The 17,304-nt window shown below is 39.1% G+C and overlaps 3 protein-coding genes across 4 annotated transcripts in view; 2 read left to right on the top strand and 1 right to left on the bottom strand.

Annotated features, from left to right (window-relative positions):
• Positions 1 to 2,093, top strand: part of LOC107674037 (protein EFR3 homolog B-like) — a 21,782-nt gene extending 19,689 nt beyond the window's left edge. Inside the window, exons 15-20 of the mRNA XM_016467896.1 lie at positions 320 to 557; positions 831 to 959; positions 1,100 to 1,167; positions 1,534 to 1,661; positions 1,857 to 1,948; positions 2,064 to 2,093. Coding sequence (XP_016323382.1) covers positions 320 to 557; positions 831 to 959; positions 1,100 to 1,167; positions 1,534 to 1,661; positions 1,857 to 1,948; positions 2,064 to 2,093 — 685 coding nt within the window. The remainder of the gene's footprint in view (positions 1 to 319; positions 558 to 830; positions 960 to 1,099; positions 1,168 to 1,533; positions 1,662 to 1,856; positions 1,949 to 2,063) is intronic.
• Positions 2,094 to 4,824: 2,731 nt separating this feature from the next.
• Positions 4,825 to 15,605, bottom strand: LOC107674088 (pro-opiomelanocortin-2-like). Its single transcript, XM_016467966.1, has 4 exons — positions 15,548 to 15,605; positions 8,147 to 8,355; positions 7,738 to 7,877; positions 4,825 to 6,141 (listed from the first exon to the last, which is right to left on the bottom strand). The coding sequence occupies exons 3-4, from the start codon at positions 7,855 to 7,857 to the stop codon at positions 5,617 to 5,619; spliced, it is 645 nt and encodes a 214-aa protein (XP_016323452.1). The 5' UTR covers positions 7,858 to 7,877; positions 8,147 to 8,355; positions 15,548 to 15,605; the 3' UTR covers positions 4,825 to 5,616.
• The window catches only part of LOC107674087 (angiopoietin-4-like), a 9,673-nt gene continuing 6,559 nt past the window's right edge, over positions 14,191 to 17,304 (top strand). For both annotated transcript variants that reach the window (XM_016467965.1, XM_016467964.1), the window contains exons 1-2: positions 14,191 to 14,303; positions 15,357 to 15,961. In XM_016467965.1, the coding sequence (XP_016323451.1) occupies positions 15,521 to 15,961 (441 nt within the window). In that variant the 5' untranslated portion in view covers positions 14,191 to 14,303; positions 15,357 to 15,520. The remainder of the gene's footprint in view (positions 14,304 to 15,356; positions 15,962 to 17,304) is intronic.

The raw sequence follows: 17,304 nt of genomic DNA, 5'->3' as shown, positions 1-17,304 counted from the left end.
ATTTTTGGCATAAAAGAAAAATCTATAATTTTGACCCATACAATGTTTTTTTGGCTATTGCTACAAATATACCCGCGCAACATAAGACTGGTTTTGTGGTCCAGGGTCACATATTGTAATACCATGCTTACAATAGCTTTTGGTTAGTTATTGGTTAAAAATGTATTTCTCGCTATCATACATTTCGCTGTATGAATTGCTCTTATATATGTTTTAAAAATAGATATTATTTAATTGCACAAAGTGTTTTGCTACAGTAGGTCCCTGAGAGTTACCTGACAAAAGATTCTACAGTGCATTTTGCTATCGTTTTCAACAGAATTATCTCAGATATCTCAGTACTGAAGCTGAAAGTAGACAAGTGCTCAAGGCAGGATAACCTGTTCATGAAGAAACACAGCCAGAGGCTATACCGCCACATTTACCTAGCCTGCAAAGAGGAGAGCAGCGTCCAGCGGCATTTTGAGTCTCTTTATACGCTGCTGGGGTTGATCTGTGTGGAGCTGGCCAATGAGGAGGCGGTGGTGGACCTGATCCGACTGGCTTTGGCATTACAGGTAATTTCTCTCACCTCTGTGATATGTACATGGCTGTGGGGCTGAATAAATATGCCAGTGGACACATAGGGTCAGCATAATGATATATGTTAATTAATATACATTTTCAAACCTAACACAAGTCGACCTTTATGTCGGCATCTCTTTACATTATGCTCCAGTACTCACTGTATAATATTCAACTATAAGTCATAAAAGTGTCAGTACAATAAGAGTACAATAACAATAGTTCTCAGCCTTTTTTCATTTCCCCTGATGCGTCCTCTTCCTCAGGACCTGGCCTTGACTGAAGAGGCTCTTCCTGTATATACCCGCTGTGCCATCCACGCTCTGTCAGCTGTGTACCTGAACCTCATCTGTCAGCTGACCACTGTGCCTACATTCTGCCAACATGTCCATGAGGTGAGACCTATCTTTCTGTCTGTCTGCCTGCCCGTTTGTCTGTCCGTCCGTCCTTCCATCGATCCATTTATCTGTCTGTCTGTGAATCTATCTACTGTATCTATAGATCTATCTATCTGTCTGTCTGTTTTTTCCCACAGGTGATTGAGTCAAGAAAGAAACTCGTCCCTTTCCTGCTGCCAGAGGATGTTCTTGTTGAGAGCTCAAAGTAAGCAACACTTACATAGACTGTTCAAACTACCATAATGTTCTTCTCACCATTATGAGATACACTGCTTTTCTGCCGTGGTTCACACTAATAAACCAACAGAAATGCCTAGTTCTGTCTCAGTTCTTACAAACGTATGTACTGGGTAGAGAACATACTGTACAGTTTCTACTCAGTTCAATGTCTTTCAGTTCACTATAAGATCATCCTTGGGACATTTTCAGCTGTGATGTGCTGAGCAAATGGTTATGTAAGGCATTAAACCCACAAAACATTCAGAGATCTCTTATCCATCTGGTTTCTACTACCTCGGAAAAGTGTACCAATATAAAGCTGAAGAATATCTTTAGCCTCTTTCTCTTTCAGGATCCCAGAGAAGTTGGAGAAGGTGGAGGGAGAGGTGCTGTTTGTGCAGACTAAGATAGCAGAGATGCTGGGCGGCAGCGGATACAACACAGAGAGACTGGCCACTTCATACATCCCACAGATCACAGGTCTGACCCTCAGCCTGAGCTTTAAATACATTGAAACTGGATGTCCTGTCGTATTTTTGAACTACAGTTATGTGTCATTAGACACATACAGTGAGGGCATTTTACATTTAAATGTTATAGTACAGCTGAGCTTTTTTTCTGGAATTCTTCATAACACAGTACATTACGAAAATATTATTTTTGTAACTAACGCAGATGAAGACCGACTGTCCAAGAGGAAGAGTATTGGAGACACTGTCTCTCTGCAGTTAGAGATGGAGTCTAGAAACAGTCCAGAGAAAGAGCAGGTAAAACATCCTCATCTTTATTACACTGCTGAGTGTCTGTATGTGTGTGTCCACCTCTTAGAATTGTATCTACTATCAGCGGTATTTTTTTAACCTACGTTCGGTGTCTTTACAGAGATCCACAGCAGAGCAGATAACAGAGTGAAAAATTTAAGGGGGTCTGAATACTTTCCGTACCCACTGTATATATATATATATGTATTTTATATCTTATATATAATATATTCTATACTGTATATGCACCAAATAATCCTGAAAAAGTATTGACATTGAAGACTGGAGTAATGGCAGCTGAAAATACAGAATACAATTTTAAAGTAAAAGCAATTAAATATATTAAAATAGAAAACATTTATTTTAAATTGTAATATTATTTCACAATATTACTGTATTTACTGTGTTTAAAACATCATTTTAAAACATTTAAAAAAATCTTATCAACCCCAGACTACGTTACTGTAATTAAGTCATTCTTTTATATTGACTTTTATAGTGTAGTTATAGTATTGGTGCAAAACTGTCACTCTGATTAATGATCTCTGTAAAATATGATTTTAAATAATCCTTATTGAGTAACCACAAATGACTGGAGAAGACATGGTACCAAAAAAATGTTGTTAGTAGCAATATCCATAAATTTAACTTAAACTGAAAACATTTTCTAGGCTGGTCTATGTCACTTAGCACAGAATCACCTGTGTTTGTGTGTGTGTGTGTGTGTGTGTGTGTGTTTGTTCAGTAGACAGCGTGAATGTGGAGGAGCTGGAGAGAGAGCGTAGAAGGCAGGTGGTGGAGAGGTTTCAGACCGCCCCGTTTGAGGAGATAGCAGCCCACTGTGGGGCCAGGGTGAGTCCAATGCCTAGCTAGCGTACACACTCTAATTTTATCATCAAAAAGCACAAACACAGCTCTTCTGTTCAGCTCCTACATCTGTTCATTTCTTTTTACTTTGTGCATGAACTCTCCGCCTGTACTGTTTCTCTCTAGGCTTCCCTGTTGCAGAGTAAACTCAACCAAATCTTCGAAATCACAATCAGGTACATAATATAAAACTGTTTTCTGTGAGATTTTATAAATTAGCTTTCCTAATCATTCAATTGTGCATAAAGGACAAATATTTTATGTAATAGCCATATAAAAATGTCGAGTAGGAAACCACTACAGTGGAAAAAGGCTGTATTGTCTGTCTCATGTAATTGACACTTGTTCCATCTGTCTTTCGCTCTCTCTCTGTTGGATAGGCCTCCACCGAGTCCATCTGGCTCTGTCGGAAATGGTCACGGCCGGAGCCGCTCCATACCAGTCTATGAAATGACGTTTCCAGACCTCTGTGTATACTGAGAGACCCAGGAGCCCTAGTCACCACATGCAGCTGTTTTCATCCCACTATTATCACTCCTTCTCAATGTCCAGGTGTAACTCTGTTTCTTCTAAACTGTGTTCTCTAGTGTAATATCTGACTTTAGATAAGGATTACGGCTGTACTTTATCCTGAAGTCTATTTATGCCAACAAAGACAAACAAACCAAGAGAATATAACATATGTTGGTTATATATGCACTTAAAAACTTAGTTTAGATGAAAAAACAAAACAAAACAGAATTTATCGACAAATGATCGTATCTTGTCTGATAGCGTAGAGAGCAGAATGAGGTTTTCATGTTCAGGTTACTGTGTAAGTGTGTACAGTCTGTTGTTCAGAGCAAGTGATTGGTTTTCTTGTTCAACTAAAGAGTAAAGCTGCCTTAAGTTTTGTATTTAAGTTAAGAAAATGTGTCCAAAAATGTCCCAGATGTGTTTCCACGTGTTTTTTTTTGTGTGTTTGTGTGGGTATGGTCAGTTTAACTAAATACAAGCTTTGATCGCATGTTTAAACCGTCTCTACATGCTGCAATAACAGCTGTATTTAAAGCAATAATTATTGAAATTAAAAAATAAAACCTGTTGAGTAGAAGCTGAGGAAACATACAGTAAATACTTAGTTTCTAGTTTAACTCAATGCAGTATTCCAGTCAGAACTGATGGCTTAATGTCGCTGTGTGTAAGAAAGTGAATGTGTTACATTCACATAGTAAAGTCAGACCTGTATCATTATTCATTATACTCTTATCGGTGCAGTTTCATACGTGAAGGGTTTTCATTTGCGTAGTGTTGGTTTGATTGCATCATTTTTTTTTTCTGTACCATGGTGTCATAATGTATAAAGCACAGTACACACAGAAATCACTTTCAAACCAAGCAGCTTTCTGCGAATTTGCATGGCCAACTTGAACCCATTGCGAAATCTGCTTGAGAAAATCTTTTGCCCTGGCATGAAATTCCAGATTGTGTGTATTCCTATTGGTATTTTGCTATATTCACTTTCAAACCAAGCAGCTTTCTGTTGGTCAACGCATGCCATCTCACGGGAAATTCTCAATAACATGGATTCCTGTTGAAATAATGGCATTTTGCTTGCAAATGTGACCACACCTTTTCAGACACTACTTTTAGGGTCTAAAGGGATCGATTATCTACCTTTTTTGCCATAATTTGTGTGTTTCATTTGTCACTTGTACAGTAACAAGTCCTTTATTTTACTTAAATTTGTAAATAATTTCAAGTTTACATCAAGATTTTGTTATCCTGGGTTTAAATGCAGCACTTTAAAGCTCACTGTGTAAATGTGGTGTATGCTGAAAAATGTCATCTTGATGTGTTCTTGTCTAAAATGTGATGGTGTGTTATATCTGTTGTCATGTCATATTGTTCCAGTTCCACATAAAAACATGTTTACTTTTCTGTCATAAAAGCCCATGGTCTTTCTTTTTGTTGTTTGTTTTTTAGTTCAAGTCATTTTTCATGTTTTATTTTATTTTATATATATTTTTGGTGATACCTTGAGTTTATTTGTAAGCATAAAAAACAAGTGGTTTTTATCTTTGTCAATATGGCTATGATGTTCATCTGATTGAATATTCTAGACTGCTTACATGTGAGGTGATTTTGCATGTATGAAATATCAGAGTTTAGTCTTTCCTTGTCAGCTGCTGCATGCACTGGGTGTTTTGTCTGTGCTTTTATCATTTTTCATTTAAGTGAGATCATTACAACACTGTGGACCGCAATTAGTCAACTTTGTTCCTGTTATGTGTTTAGATACTGTCACTGTAAAAGGATGAGACTTCAGAACTGTGTTCTGTGAATGTTTGCCTACATGAAATCATTAAGTGATGTACATATGTGGTGTGAATAATAAGAATATCAATTAAAGACTACTTTTATGAATTCAAAGTCTGACCTGTGTTTATAGCTTTATTGGCAACTGCACATACTGCTGAATGATTCTGATGTCTGCTTGTTTCTCAGAAAGGAACGATTTTGTTCTTTTCTGCTTGAAACAATCATTTTATATCACATTTTCAAAATTTACAGTATAATACATTTCAATACATAATCCAAAAATGCTGTTTTTGTAGCCTCTACATCAGTATTTAATCACCACAGCATTTCTATGTACAGAATTCAGAATTTATTGTTGTTATACAATGTGAATAAACTAAGTGTCAAGAATTAAGTGCTACTGGCAACACCACCCACCCTCTTTTTGTTGACTATGCATGATAAGTTTGCTGGGGAGAAAGTATATTAAAAACAATCCCCTACCCACTCATCCCATTAAAACCCCCTCACTGGTCCTTCATCTGATGCTCTTTGTTTATGACATTTTTGAAGAGTGTGAGAAGGGGTTTCTGACTGCGCTCGTCCCAGGACTTCATGAAGCCTCCGTAGCGCTTGCCAGCAGGTGGGCCGCTCCAGCGGAAATGGTTCATTTTGTAGGAGCCATCCTTCTTCTCCTGCTGGTTTAAAGCACTCTCCTCTTGAGGATAGTTGACCTCGTTGGTGGCCAGCTCGCGTCTCATCTCGGCTGGGAGAGTCTCGGCAGATTCCTCCTCCATGCCGTTCGTGTACACCTTGATAGGCCGGCGCTTGCGACCCACTGGCTTTCCCCAACGGAAATGCTCCATGGAATAAGAGCGCTTGTGCTCGTGGCTGGACTCGGGGTCCATTTGCTCAGCAGGAGCGAGGGCAGCAGGGGACAGAGGTGCGAGGACCTCGGTTTGCTCCAGTTCAGAGGGAGGCTGCAAATGGCTTTCTCCGGGGTAGACTGGGGTTTCATCTGTCAGATCAGACCTGCATAGCTGTATGCAGTTCTTAGGAAGAGCAAAAGAAGAAACTAGAGAGTTTTACATTTTCTAAAGAAAAGGCAAATGTTGTGGTGCTGCTGTGCCCATTTTTCAAAACCAAACTGTAGCCTATTTACTATAACTTTTCAGTCATGTCTTCATCGGCAAAAGTAAAATACAAAAAGACCAATCAGAGAAGATATTTAAAGGGCACCTATCATGTTGTGTTTTTTATTTTAAGCTTTTCTTTAGTGTGTAATATAGCTGTAAATGATCTGCAAAGTTACACAACACAAAGTCCACACCAAATGGAGCTCATTTCTCCAACAGAAAACACACGAAATGTTTGGTTTGTAGCCCTGCCATTATTTCTGTGACTACCGCAACATGTTAAACATTTGCATAATACCTGCCTACTGGCTGCTTTGGTCTGCCTTCAAAGAAAAGCTGGGTAAGTGAATTCGCTACTTCACGGAGATGCTGTTTTTTTTTTCAATCCATACAATCAAAAAAAGATTGTATGGACTTCCAATACAGATGCCACAGGATACAATACTGTTACAGCTCCTCATGAAGCCTTGCCAGCTGAATGAGCTCAATTACTGTATGGTTAGAACATTACATTTCTGGCACATGGTCTAAGCAGCTGACCAATCAGAGCAGACTAGTTTTGTTTTTTTTTGGAAAGTTGAGCTTTAAAGAGATATGGACTTATTTTTTTTAGAGGCAGAAGGTGAAAAGATGTTGCAACAATGTACAGTATCAGAAAAAAGTGTTTTGAAATTATGTGAGTCCCCCAAAAAGCATTACGAGCTTGTAAATTAGCAAAATACGGGCATGTAATGACAAGGCCAAAAAACAAGCTAAGCATTATAACTGAAAAATAAACTGGAAAATGGTGGAATTATTCATAAAATGGTCAATACGAAGACATAGAACATATCAAATGCAAACAAACTGAAAAGAAAAACCAGCAGAAAATTAGAAAAATTACTAAAACTATGACAAAAATGTTACACGTGGACACATTTGCATATGCTACATCACACTGTGCTCTGCTTGTAAATTATTGACAAAGGTCACTTAACCAAAACGTTAAATGAATACTGACTTTTTAAAATGTCTTTTTTCTCCATACTAGCTAATGTACCAGTAAGCTTTCAGGTAAACAAGATGCATTTTTGTTTCATTAGTGGCTGCTGGGACATTGCTAGATGGTTGCTCGGGTTTTTTGAGTGATTACATACTGACCCAAGTCAAAAAAGTCCAACCAAGAGTCTCTGTGTTATTCTATGATGTCCCCCTTTTTAGATACAAGTCTCTCTAATGTCTAATGTAAAGTCTTTTTTGCCCTCCCCTCTTCTAGCCTCTGTTTGGCTACAATCATTACTTAGTAAAAACACACCTCTTCTCGGCAAGCCACATGAATTGAGTCCTCATTCTGGGTTGTGGTTCAAATCCCTAATCCTAAACAATTAGCAATCATAGTAGTGACATTTGCCTCACTATTAATCAATAAGATGTGTTTATTTGAATTTGAATTTGAGATAACTTGCAAACTGAGCTGAAAGTTCTAACATTAGAAGCTAAGCAGTCATTTGTGCAAGGAATATTGTAACTCACCAAGATGTTCTCGTCAGTGGTGAGGTCTCTGCAGCGGGTGTTCTCCCAACACTGAGCTCTGACTTCAGACCCACCCGCACATAGAACAGCCAGAGCCAAGAGCCAAGCAGGACACAACATCCTCACTCCCCTCACAATATCTGACAGAACACAATGATTAATGTCAATATTAATAACATAGCAATATTCACATTTATGCACACTCAATCGCATTTAATGCATGCATAGTTATGCAAAGCATTATTTCATTGCATGCCAGAATTATAAGAACAAAGAAAATATTGTGAATGGAATGCATATTTGTGAAATAACACTTTAAATTAATAAAATAAGCATGAATACATTAATTATTAGACATTGCAAAAAAAAAAAAAATGTAAAGCTGAACCTCCCTGGATGAATTTCTTACCCACCTGTTGTGCAGAAAGAAGTCAGCCTGCCAAGGTTCTTCTCTCTGAGGATCTCTGATCTGTCTGGTTATGTGTGCGTTTGCTTGTCTCTGATGTCTGAAACCCTCATCTAGTCTTCTTTTATAAGCTACCTGTGCGTCAATTCCTCAAGGTCACCAAACTCTGTCACTTTTAATGGGTGGTGCAGGTAGGAAACCCGGCGCATCATCTATAGTACGGATGAGTAATCCATCAAAGACTGTCAGTCAACAGTGAAAAGTCAGTTGTGAATGAGTGTGAGATTAGGATGAGATCTTCACTCAGGTGTCTGGCTTATCAAATCATGATTGTCTTTCTCATTATGTTTAAGGGCATACGTGTCAGTTTACATGACTTAGGTGATTAAAGGTTTAACTCACTTCAAAAAGGTTTAATTCACATCAAATCAATTATGGGGCATGTTTTTTTGTGTGTAAGGGCACATAGGTGCTAATCTTGTGTTGAAATGAATTGGAAGGTGAGGGTTTTGAACAAGGAAGCCATCCGGGTGTATTTACAGTTTGTGTGGAAGAGGCAGAGCAAAAGCTCATACATGACTTAGGTGATTAAAGGTTTAACTCACTTCAAAAAGGTTTAATTCACATCAAATCAATTATGGGGCATGTTTTTTTTGTGTGTAAGGGCACATAGGTGCTAATCTTGTGTTGAAATGAATTGGAAGGTGAGGGATTTGAACAAGGAAGCCATCCGGGTCTATTTACAGTTTGTGTGGAAGAGGCAGAGCAAAAGCTCATAATACAAAATGACCATGTTTTGATAGGATTGAATGCCAATAACAGATTAGGTTGAGCAGAAAATGCATTGCTGTACCTTTGCCAAAATTAAATATTTTTCATGGAGAAAAAAAAATCATATTATAGCAGAAAATATGAAACATAAATATACAGTAATAAATAGATGACTCACACTTTGTGTGAGCTAAACAAAGTTTTTTTTTTTTTAGTGGTAAAGAGATTCCTGGGGAAGCTACACTGTAAAAAAAGTAAAAGTAATTTGAACAACAACAACGACAACAGCAACAACAACAAAAATAAAGTAATGTTTTACAACAAAATCTATTTTACTATTTTACTGTATATATTTTTTATATATTTATATTAAATCTTGTATTTGTTATATTTATTTATTTTTATACATATATTTTTACGTAATATGGCCAATAAAAATAGGGTAAACATGGTAATTGAAACAATACACTGAAAACTGGTGGAATTATTCAAATATATTATAAATACAGTAAAATTAATTATATTATTTATAATTGTTCAACCCAGCCACTGGGGTTGCAAAAGCCAGTGCACTCTCAGTCGAGGCCCGGGTTAACAACGACCGCCACTAGTACTGCTGGCCAGCAGGGTACCAGTGGAAACTATGCTACTGTTGGGGAAAAAGGAGAAGGAGAGGGGGAAGGCGTCTCCAGAGACAACGAGAAAAGAGGAAGGGTAAGAGAGTGGATGTGAGAGTCGGAATGTTGAATGTTGGCACTATGACTGATAAAGGGAGAGAGCTGGCTGACATGATGGAACAGAGAAAAGCACACTGTGTGTGCAAGAGACCCAGTGGAAGGGGAGTAAGGCCAGGAGCATCGGAGGCGGATTCAAACTCTTCTACCATGATGTGGATGGAAAGAGCAGTGTTAATTTTGACAGCAAATTTTGATTTAGTTTTAGTCACAGTCTTTTGACTAAAATGCCATTTAGTTTTAGTCATATTTTAGTCATCTGAACTGTTTTTAGTTTTAGTCTAGTTTTAGTCGACTAAATATCATAAGACTTCTCATAAAGAACAAGAACATGGTCTTCTTTTTAATGAAATACCAATGGTTATATAGGCTAATTATGCATTCTTTATAGCAACTTGTTTACCATATTCCTCATTCTTTTAAGCAGACATATTTATTTCTATAAATAAATTTAGATTAATCTTTAGAGCTACTAAAGGTTTTCAGTCAAGAGCAATGCGTGATTTTCTGTCTTTCTTTTGTTGCTTGATTGTCGCAATTCTCCGTTCATGCGACACGAAAGAGTACTCGCGCGCTGTGAGACGCACTTTCTGTATGTGTATGCTTCAGGGTCTGCGCTCAGAAAACCGGAGCGAATTGAGTTCTCTCTTGCGTCGTCAGATTTATCCATATGTCTGCTCTTCTCTTACTCCCACATATTGACATTTTTTTAACGTTTTATGCGATGTGCAGCAAGTGTATGTTAGCTCATGTCCCGCCGGTTCATATGTACGCATCTAACCTCCGAACCACGCAGCAGATTCGTTCTGAATCTCTTCCCAAATCGTCCCTCCCTAACATTTTCATCTCGTTTTTATTCATTGACGAAAATGTCAATAGATTTACGTCATAGTTTTTGTCATTCAAAAAGAGTTTTAGTTTGTTATCGTCTCGTTGTCGTCTGTGAAAAAAATTTCGTTGACGACAATTATGACGAAAATTATTCGTCAACGAAATTAACACTGGGAAAGAGAAATGGTGTAGGGGTAATCCCGAAAGAAAAAGTATGTAAAGAATGTATTGGAGGTGAATAGAGTGACAGAAAGATAAGTGTAAAACTGGAATTTGAAGGGGCAGTGATAAATGTCATCAGTGCATATCCCCTGCAAGTGGGGTGTGTGTGATTTCAATGGGCAAGTTGGAGAAGGTGAACAGAGGTGATGAGGAGGTGATGGGTATGGTGTCAAGAAACAGAATGGGGAAGGGCAGATGGTGGTAGATTTTGCAAAAAGAATGGAAATGGCAGTGATAAATACATATTTTAGCAGAAGCAGAAGCACAGTTTGACGTATAAGAGTGGGGGAAGGTGCACACTATGGGACTATGTTCTACACAGGAGATGCAACCGGAATGAGATCAAAGACTGTAAGGTGGTGGCAGGGGATTGTGTAGCTAAACAGCATTGGATGGTGGTTTGTAGGATGACTTTGGAGGTGAAGAGGAGGAAGAGAGTAAGGACTGAACCAAGGATAGAATGGTGGAAGTTGATGGAGGAAGACTGTTGCGTGAAATTCAGGAAGGAGGTGAGACAGGCACTCGGTGGCGGTGAAGAGTTACCGAATGACTGGGTGACCACTGCAGAAGTGGTGAGGGAGACAGCTAGGAAGGTACTTGGTATGACATCTGGACAGAGGAAGGAAGACAAAGAAGCTTGGTGGTGGAATGAAGAAGTACAGGAAAGCATAAGGAGGAAGAAGTTAGCAAAAAAGAATTGGGATTATCAGAGAGATGAAGAAAGTAAGCAGAAGTAAAAGGAGATGCGGTGCAAAGCTTAGGAAGAGGTGGCGAAGGCTAAAGAAATAGCGTATGACAAGCTGGATTAGAAGTTGAACACTGAGGAAGGGTTAAAGGACCTGTACTGATTGGCTAGACAGCGGGATAGAGCTGGGAAGGATGTGCTACAGGTTAGGGTGATAAAGGATGCAATTGGAAATGTGCTGACAAGTGAGGAGATGGTGTTGAGAAGGTGGATGGAGTATTTTGAGGAACTGATGAATGTAGAAAATGAAAGAGGGAGAAGGTTGGATGATGTGGAAATAGTGAATTAGGAAGTACAGGGGATTAGTGAGGATGAAGTGAGGGCAGCTATGAAAAAGTTGACGAGTGGAAAGGCGGTTGGTCCAGATGAGATACCAGTGGAGGCATGGAGATGCTTATGAGAGATGGCAGTGAAGTTTTTAACCAGGTTGTTTAATAACATCTTGGAAAGTGAGAGCATGCCTGAAGAGTGGAGAAGAAGTGTACTCGTACCGGATTTATAAGAACAAAGGAGATGTGCAGAGCTGCAGTAACTACAGGGGTATAAAGCTGATTAACCACACCATGAAGTTATGTGAAAGAGTAGTGGAAGCTAGACTGAAAGGAGGAGAGGTGATAATCTGTGAGCGGCAGTATGGGTTCATGCCAGGAAAGAGCACCACGGATGCAGTGTTTGCTTTGAGAGTGTTGTTGGAGAAGTACAGTATAGAGAAGGCCAGAATGAGTTGTATTGTGTGTTTGTGGATTTAGAGAAAGCTTATGATGAGAGAAGAGTTGTGGTATTATATGAGGAAGTCAGGAGTGGCAGAGAAGTATGTGAGAGTGGTGCAGGATACGTATGAGGACACTGTGACAGCGGTGAGGTGTGCAGTAGGAATGACAGACTGGTTCAAGGTGAAGGTGAGATTGCATCAAGGATCGGCTCTTAGCCCTTTCTTGTTTGCAATGGTGATGGACAGGCTGACAGATGGGATCAGGCAGGAACCCCCATGGACTATGATGTTCGTGGATGATATTGTGATTTGTAGTGAGAGTAGGGAGTAATGAGTTTGGAGAGGTGGAGGTACGCACTGGAGAGAAGGGGAATGAAAGACAGTAGGAGCAAGACAGTGTACATGCGCATAAATGGGAGAGAGGGCAGCAGAACTGTACAGTTACAAGGAGCAGAAGTGGTGAAGGTGGATGAGTTTAAATATTTGGGGTCAGTTGTCCAAAGTAATGGAGAGTGTGGTAGAGAAGTAAAGAAGTGTGTGCAGGCAGGGTGGAGTGGGTGGAGGAGAGTGTCAGGAGTGATTTGCAATAGAAGGGTACCTGCAAGAGTGAAAGAAAACGTTTACAAGACGGTAGTGAGACCAGCTATGTTGTATGGCTTGGAGGTGGTGGCACTGACAAAAAGACAGGAGAAGGAGCTGGAGGTGGTAGAGTTGAAGATGCTGAGATTTTCTTTGGGAGTGACAAGAATGGACAGGATCAGAAATGAGCATATTAGAGGGACAGCACAGGTAGGACAATTTGTAGACAAAGTGAGGGAGGCAAGACTGAGATTTGGGAATGTGCAGAGGAGGGATGCAGGGTATGTCGGCAGAAGAATGTTGAAGATGGAGCCAACGGGCAGGAGGAGAAGCGGAAGACCAAAGATGAGGTTCATGGATGTGGTGATGGAGGACATGACAGAGGACACAGGTTGGTGTGACAGAGGAAGATGCAGAGGAAAGTGCAAAATGGAAACGGATGATCCGCTGTGGTGACCCCTAATCGGGAGAAGCCGAAAGAGGAAGAAGAAGATTTCTAATTGTTCCATTTCACTTTGCAACATGTATAGCTTTACAATAAATTATGCTAATTTTATTTTAAAGGTTTTTTTTTTTTAGTGTTTTTAAAAAGTATTTTAGAATTGCAATTATTTTAATAATACGTCTCAGTTCAGTTATTATATTAACATTATATAATTTAATGACAAAATACAAAATGCCACCCTGTGATGTTTGTAAAATCTTCTGGAAACTCTAGCTGTCAGTTTTAGTGCAAATTTTTATCTTATCTTGTGTGCCTTAAACTGCAACATGAACATATTTATTCCTGCTTTTAAGTCATTAAAATCTTTGTTATACAAAATAATTTTTTTTGAGATCTTAGGAATGAAACAATAAATTTCAATCACACAGGCTCGCTCTCTCAGCTGAGTGATTCTGTTCATTCAGAATAGGGTTTCTAAATTGGTAACTACCGCCTGGAGCAAAACGATTCTGAGGGGCATTTTCCATTAAGGCCACATCGTTATATTGGAGTCGTGACCTTGCTGGCTTTTATGTTTATGTTATTGGTTGTAGCATTCTCAGACATAGAAAGTAATAGATGAGTATACTGGGGTTAAATGGGAAAAAAGAGGTTTTAGATTCAGAAGTGTGTGAGCAAGCTTTGCCCCTGTATTTATTAATAAAATACGTGTTCAATGAAATGTTAGTCATTATCATATGTAATTTCCAGATATCTGTTATTTATAGCTAATAACAAATAAACATAAATGGTGTAAAGAAAGTGGTCATGTCAATTATAAAATCACACATTTGGACACATGATATTTAATTTAAGGAAATGGTAACATCCAATTAGTAAATTGTAATCTTATCTCTATTTTATCTTTATTTTTTTATTTTCCTGTCTCTTTACAGGCTATTCACCTACATTGCACAGTGAATGTAATCCTATTAGACGAGATTTAGAGAATAAGATGTCTGTCAACCCATAGTGACACTGTTAATAGCGCAGCATTTCCTACTAACAGTGAGTGAGCGAAAGGATGATATACTTTCTTGCCACATTCATAATGACAAAGGGAGTTGCCTGTCTGGTAAAAGGTAACTTTGCTTATCTCATTTGTTAATTTGCCTTTTCATTCATTTAATCTTTTATTTTTATTTGCTGACTTTACAGAGGCTTTTATTTCAGCCTTTGGAATTTCAGGATTTATTATGCACATGCTTGATGTGTGCATCTGTTAAGTTGCATCTGTTTTCCTTGAATGTCCTCTATATGCACTTGTAAGACAAAATGTTTGATGAATATGATTGTGTTATCCTTGACAAAGAATTTGTAACACAGTTGTATTGCTACTTTTTATGTCAAATAAACTCAAACTCAATATAGACTCAGTGGGCAACATGAGTCAGTAAATATGGAGTGAGCCTTTAGATAATATAAGAATATTTTTAATTGACAAACAAACAGTAAACTAGTCTAGAAAATGGCAAATAAGAATGTTCAAGATAAAGAAATGTCATGTGCCCAGTTTTTAGAAATGTATACTTTGTATTCGGGGTTTCATGACTTTAAAAACCTTTTATACCATTAATATCATTTTCAAGAATAATAAATTTAGTGACTTTAAAAATCAAGAAATGCTGTAATTTAACAATGAAGAATCAACATTTTTTCTTCACACCAGGAATACATGTGAGTGTTTATTTATTTATTTTTTACAAATATTACATTTTGGGGGAGTCACACCACGGCGTTTTTCAATCTGAACTAACCTCACCATAAAAAGGCTAAATTATTTGATATGTTAAGAGACTCACTGATATTGTTATAAGGGTCTGCAGTGCAGAGGTCCTCTCTTACACATGACAAATATTAATAAGATTTTTTTTTTTTTTCAAGAAATAATAGTAAAAACTATGGCTAACTACAATAATGTGTTTCTTTTAAAGATTTTTTCTTTTTAAATCATGATATACATTTTTTGACATTCTGCCCCACAAAAATGCCAAAATGAATTTTAATTCAGAAATTGTACTGTTTGTTAAAGACATGTATGAGGCATGTATGGCATGTATGAACTAAATTTTTTATGTACTGAATAAATGAGTGTCATGTCATAGACCCATCAATTCTATTATTTCGTTATGCAGAATGCTGGGTGGCAATTTGTTGAGGATTTTTGGCAAATGTTTGGCCAATCAGCTTCCTCTATCTAATTTACATCTCATCTGCCCTGGAGAGATCTAGTGACAGCATTAAACCATGAGGAAATAGGCTTTGCCAATCTGAGGACCCAAACAGGTTTCAGGGTCTGATGAGGATTTCACTCTCCAGTCCTTACGTCTTCTGGAGAACTTCAGTCTATTGCAGAATGGTATCTCTGCTGTATGCTTTGTTACTCTGGGCAGCATGGGTCCAATTCCCTGTTGTCAAAACCAAAGAGACTGTTGAAGAATCTAAAACCACAGACAAAACAGACACTTCTCAGACATATCGAGTTAGCAGTGGCTTAATGCAGTGTGGTGAATACAGCAATGAAGTGATGCCAAACAGACAATGTCGTTTAATAGCCACATTACCTCATCTGGAGGAGCAGAGGTGTCCGGACATGTTCCGCTGTACAGATGAGGTCTCCTACTGGCTGCGTGAGAACGAAGAGCGCAAGCAGCAAATGCAGGACCTGAAAGAGACCATCTCAGAGCTTCAAGAAGAACTGAGGAATCACAGACATCGCATCAAAGTGCTGGAGCTGCAGGTAAGAGTTCTCCACCTTATTTTTCCCGTAAAAGCGGGCGCGGCCATTTTTAAATTGAATGGGTCTGGCTTCCGGTGTCATCTGCTTCCAGCTATTTTTAGCTGTAAAAAACAGCTCATTTTGCTGCTTGATATTGCAAACTGGTGTGCCTTATCATATTATTTTAATGTATTATCTTAATTATGAACACAATAGTTTGAAGTGTAAACAGTTTTATTGTGAAAACAATGACTGTTGCGATATATCGTCTTTTATAGCATCTCATGCATGACACAGCATTTTTAATTTATTCTAATAACCTGAAACAATTTGCATAAAGAACATTTTTACATTCTGCTGTTCTGCAGCTTTTCCATTGTTTTTCTATGTAAACATACAGGGGTGCCATAATGGGGGGGGGATGTTGGGACAATTCCAAGGGCCCGAAGAGGGAGAGGGGGCCCGGAACGCGATTTTTACCGAGGGGGACCTCCCTCCGTCCCCGGAGTCAATATGCTGTTCAGGGGGCCCAGAAACCATAGTGGCGCCCCTGCAAACATACGTTAGACAGACGTGCTTGACCTTTGCTCTGGCAGCTTTTGAAGAGTCTTGCTCATCACATCACGTTCTAAAAATGTAGCACTCACCAAAATATACAGTATATGGCTGACAGAACAGGAAAATTGGTTTTTACTGACATAATGGCCTGACAACATCTCATCTGACCACAGTTCCCTTTCGATACTTCACTCGTACTGCGTCTTGCTTAAGACGCATATGGGAAAAAGCCTTTTTTCTCCTGAACTGAAGCCTATTTCATTCACGCAGTGAAACTGCACGGCCATTGGTTCGTGCAGGGCTTTAAAAAACTAACCAATGGCGCGGCAGCTGAGCTGCACGAGCCTATGGCGACGAAGCCCGCCAGAATGGGCGGGGCATCTGGCTATATAAGCGGGCGCTCGCCACAGGATTCTCAGATTTTTTCTCCTTCAGCGACGACTCTACGCTCATCGCTGATCCTGAAAGCCTGCTCGCCGTTGACACGCCTTCGCAGCTGGAATCGGGACCTCCGTCTACGAGACGCCTCTATGCCTTAAAGTGGTCTTTTTTCTCCGCCTGGTGTTTAAACCGCGGCAAACACCCTCTCACTTCCGAATTAGTAGAGGTGCTGTCTTTTCTACAAGAGCTGCTGGATAAGGGTCGCTCTCCATCCACGCTCAAAGTCTATGTGGTGGTTATAGCGGCCTCTCATGTCCCTATTGAGGGCCAATCAGTGGGCAGAAATAGCGTGGTCATCCGCTTCCTGAAGGGTGCAAGGAGGCTGAATCCGCCTCGTCCCCCTACCGTCCCTTCATGGGACCTGC

Source organism: Sinocyclocheilus anshuiensis, unplaced genomic scaffold (genome assembly GCF_001515605.1).
Source record: "Sinocyclocheilus anshuiensis isolate Anshui unplaced genomic scaffold, SAMN03320099.WGS_v1.1 scaffold544, whole genome shotgun sequence".
Taxonomy (NCBI): domain Eukaryota; kingdom Metazoa; phylum Chordata; class Actinopteri; order Cypriniformes; family Cyprinidae; genus Sinocyclocheilus; species Sinocyclocheilus anshuiensis.
The sequence above is the reverse complement of the archived record's forward strand: the minus strand, read 5'-3'. Positions and strand labels throughout refer to the sequence as shown.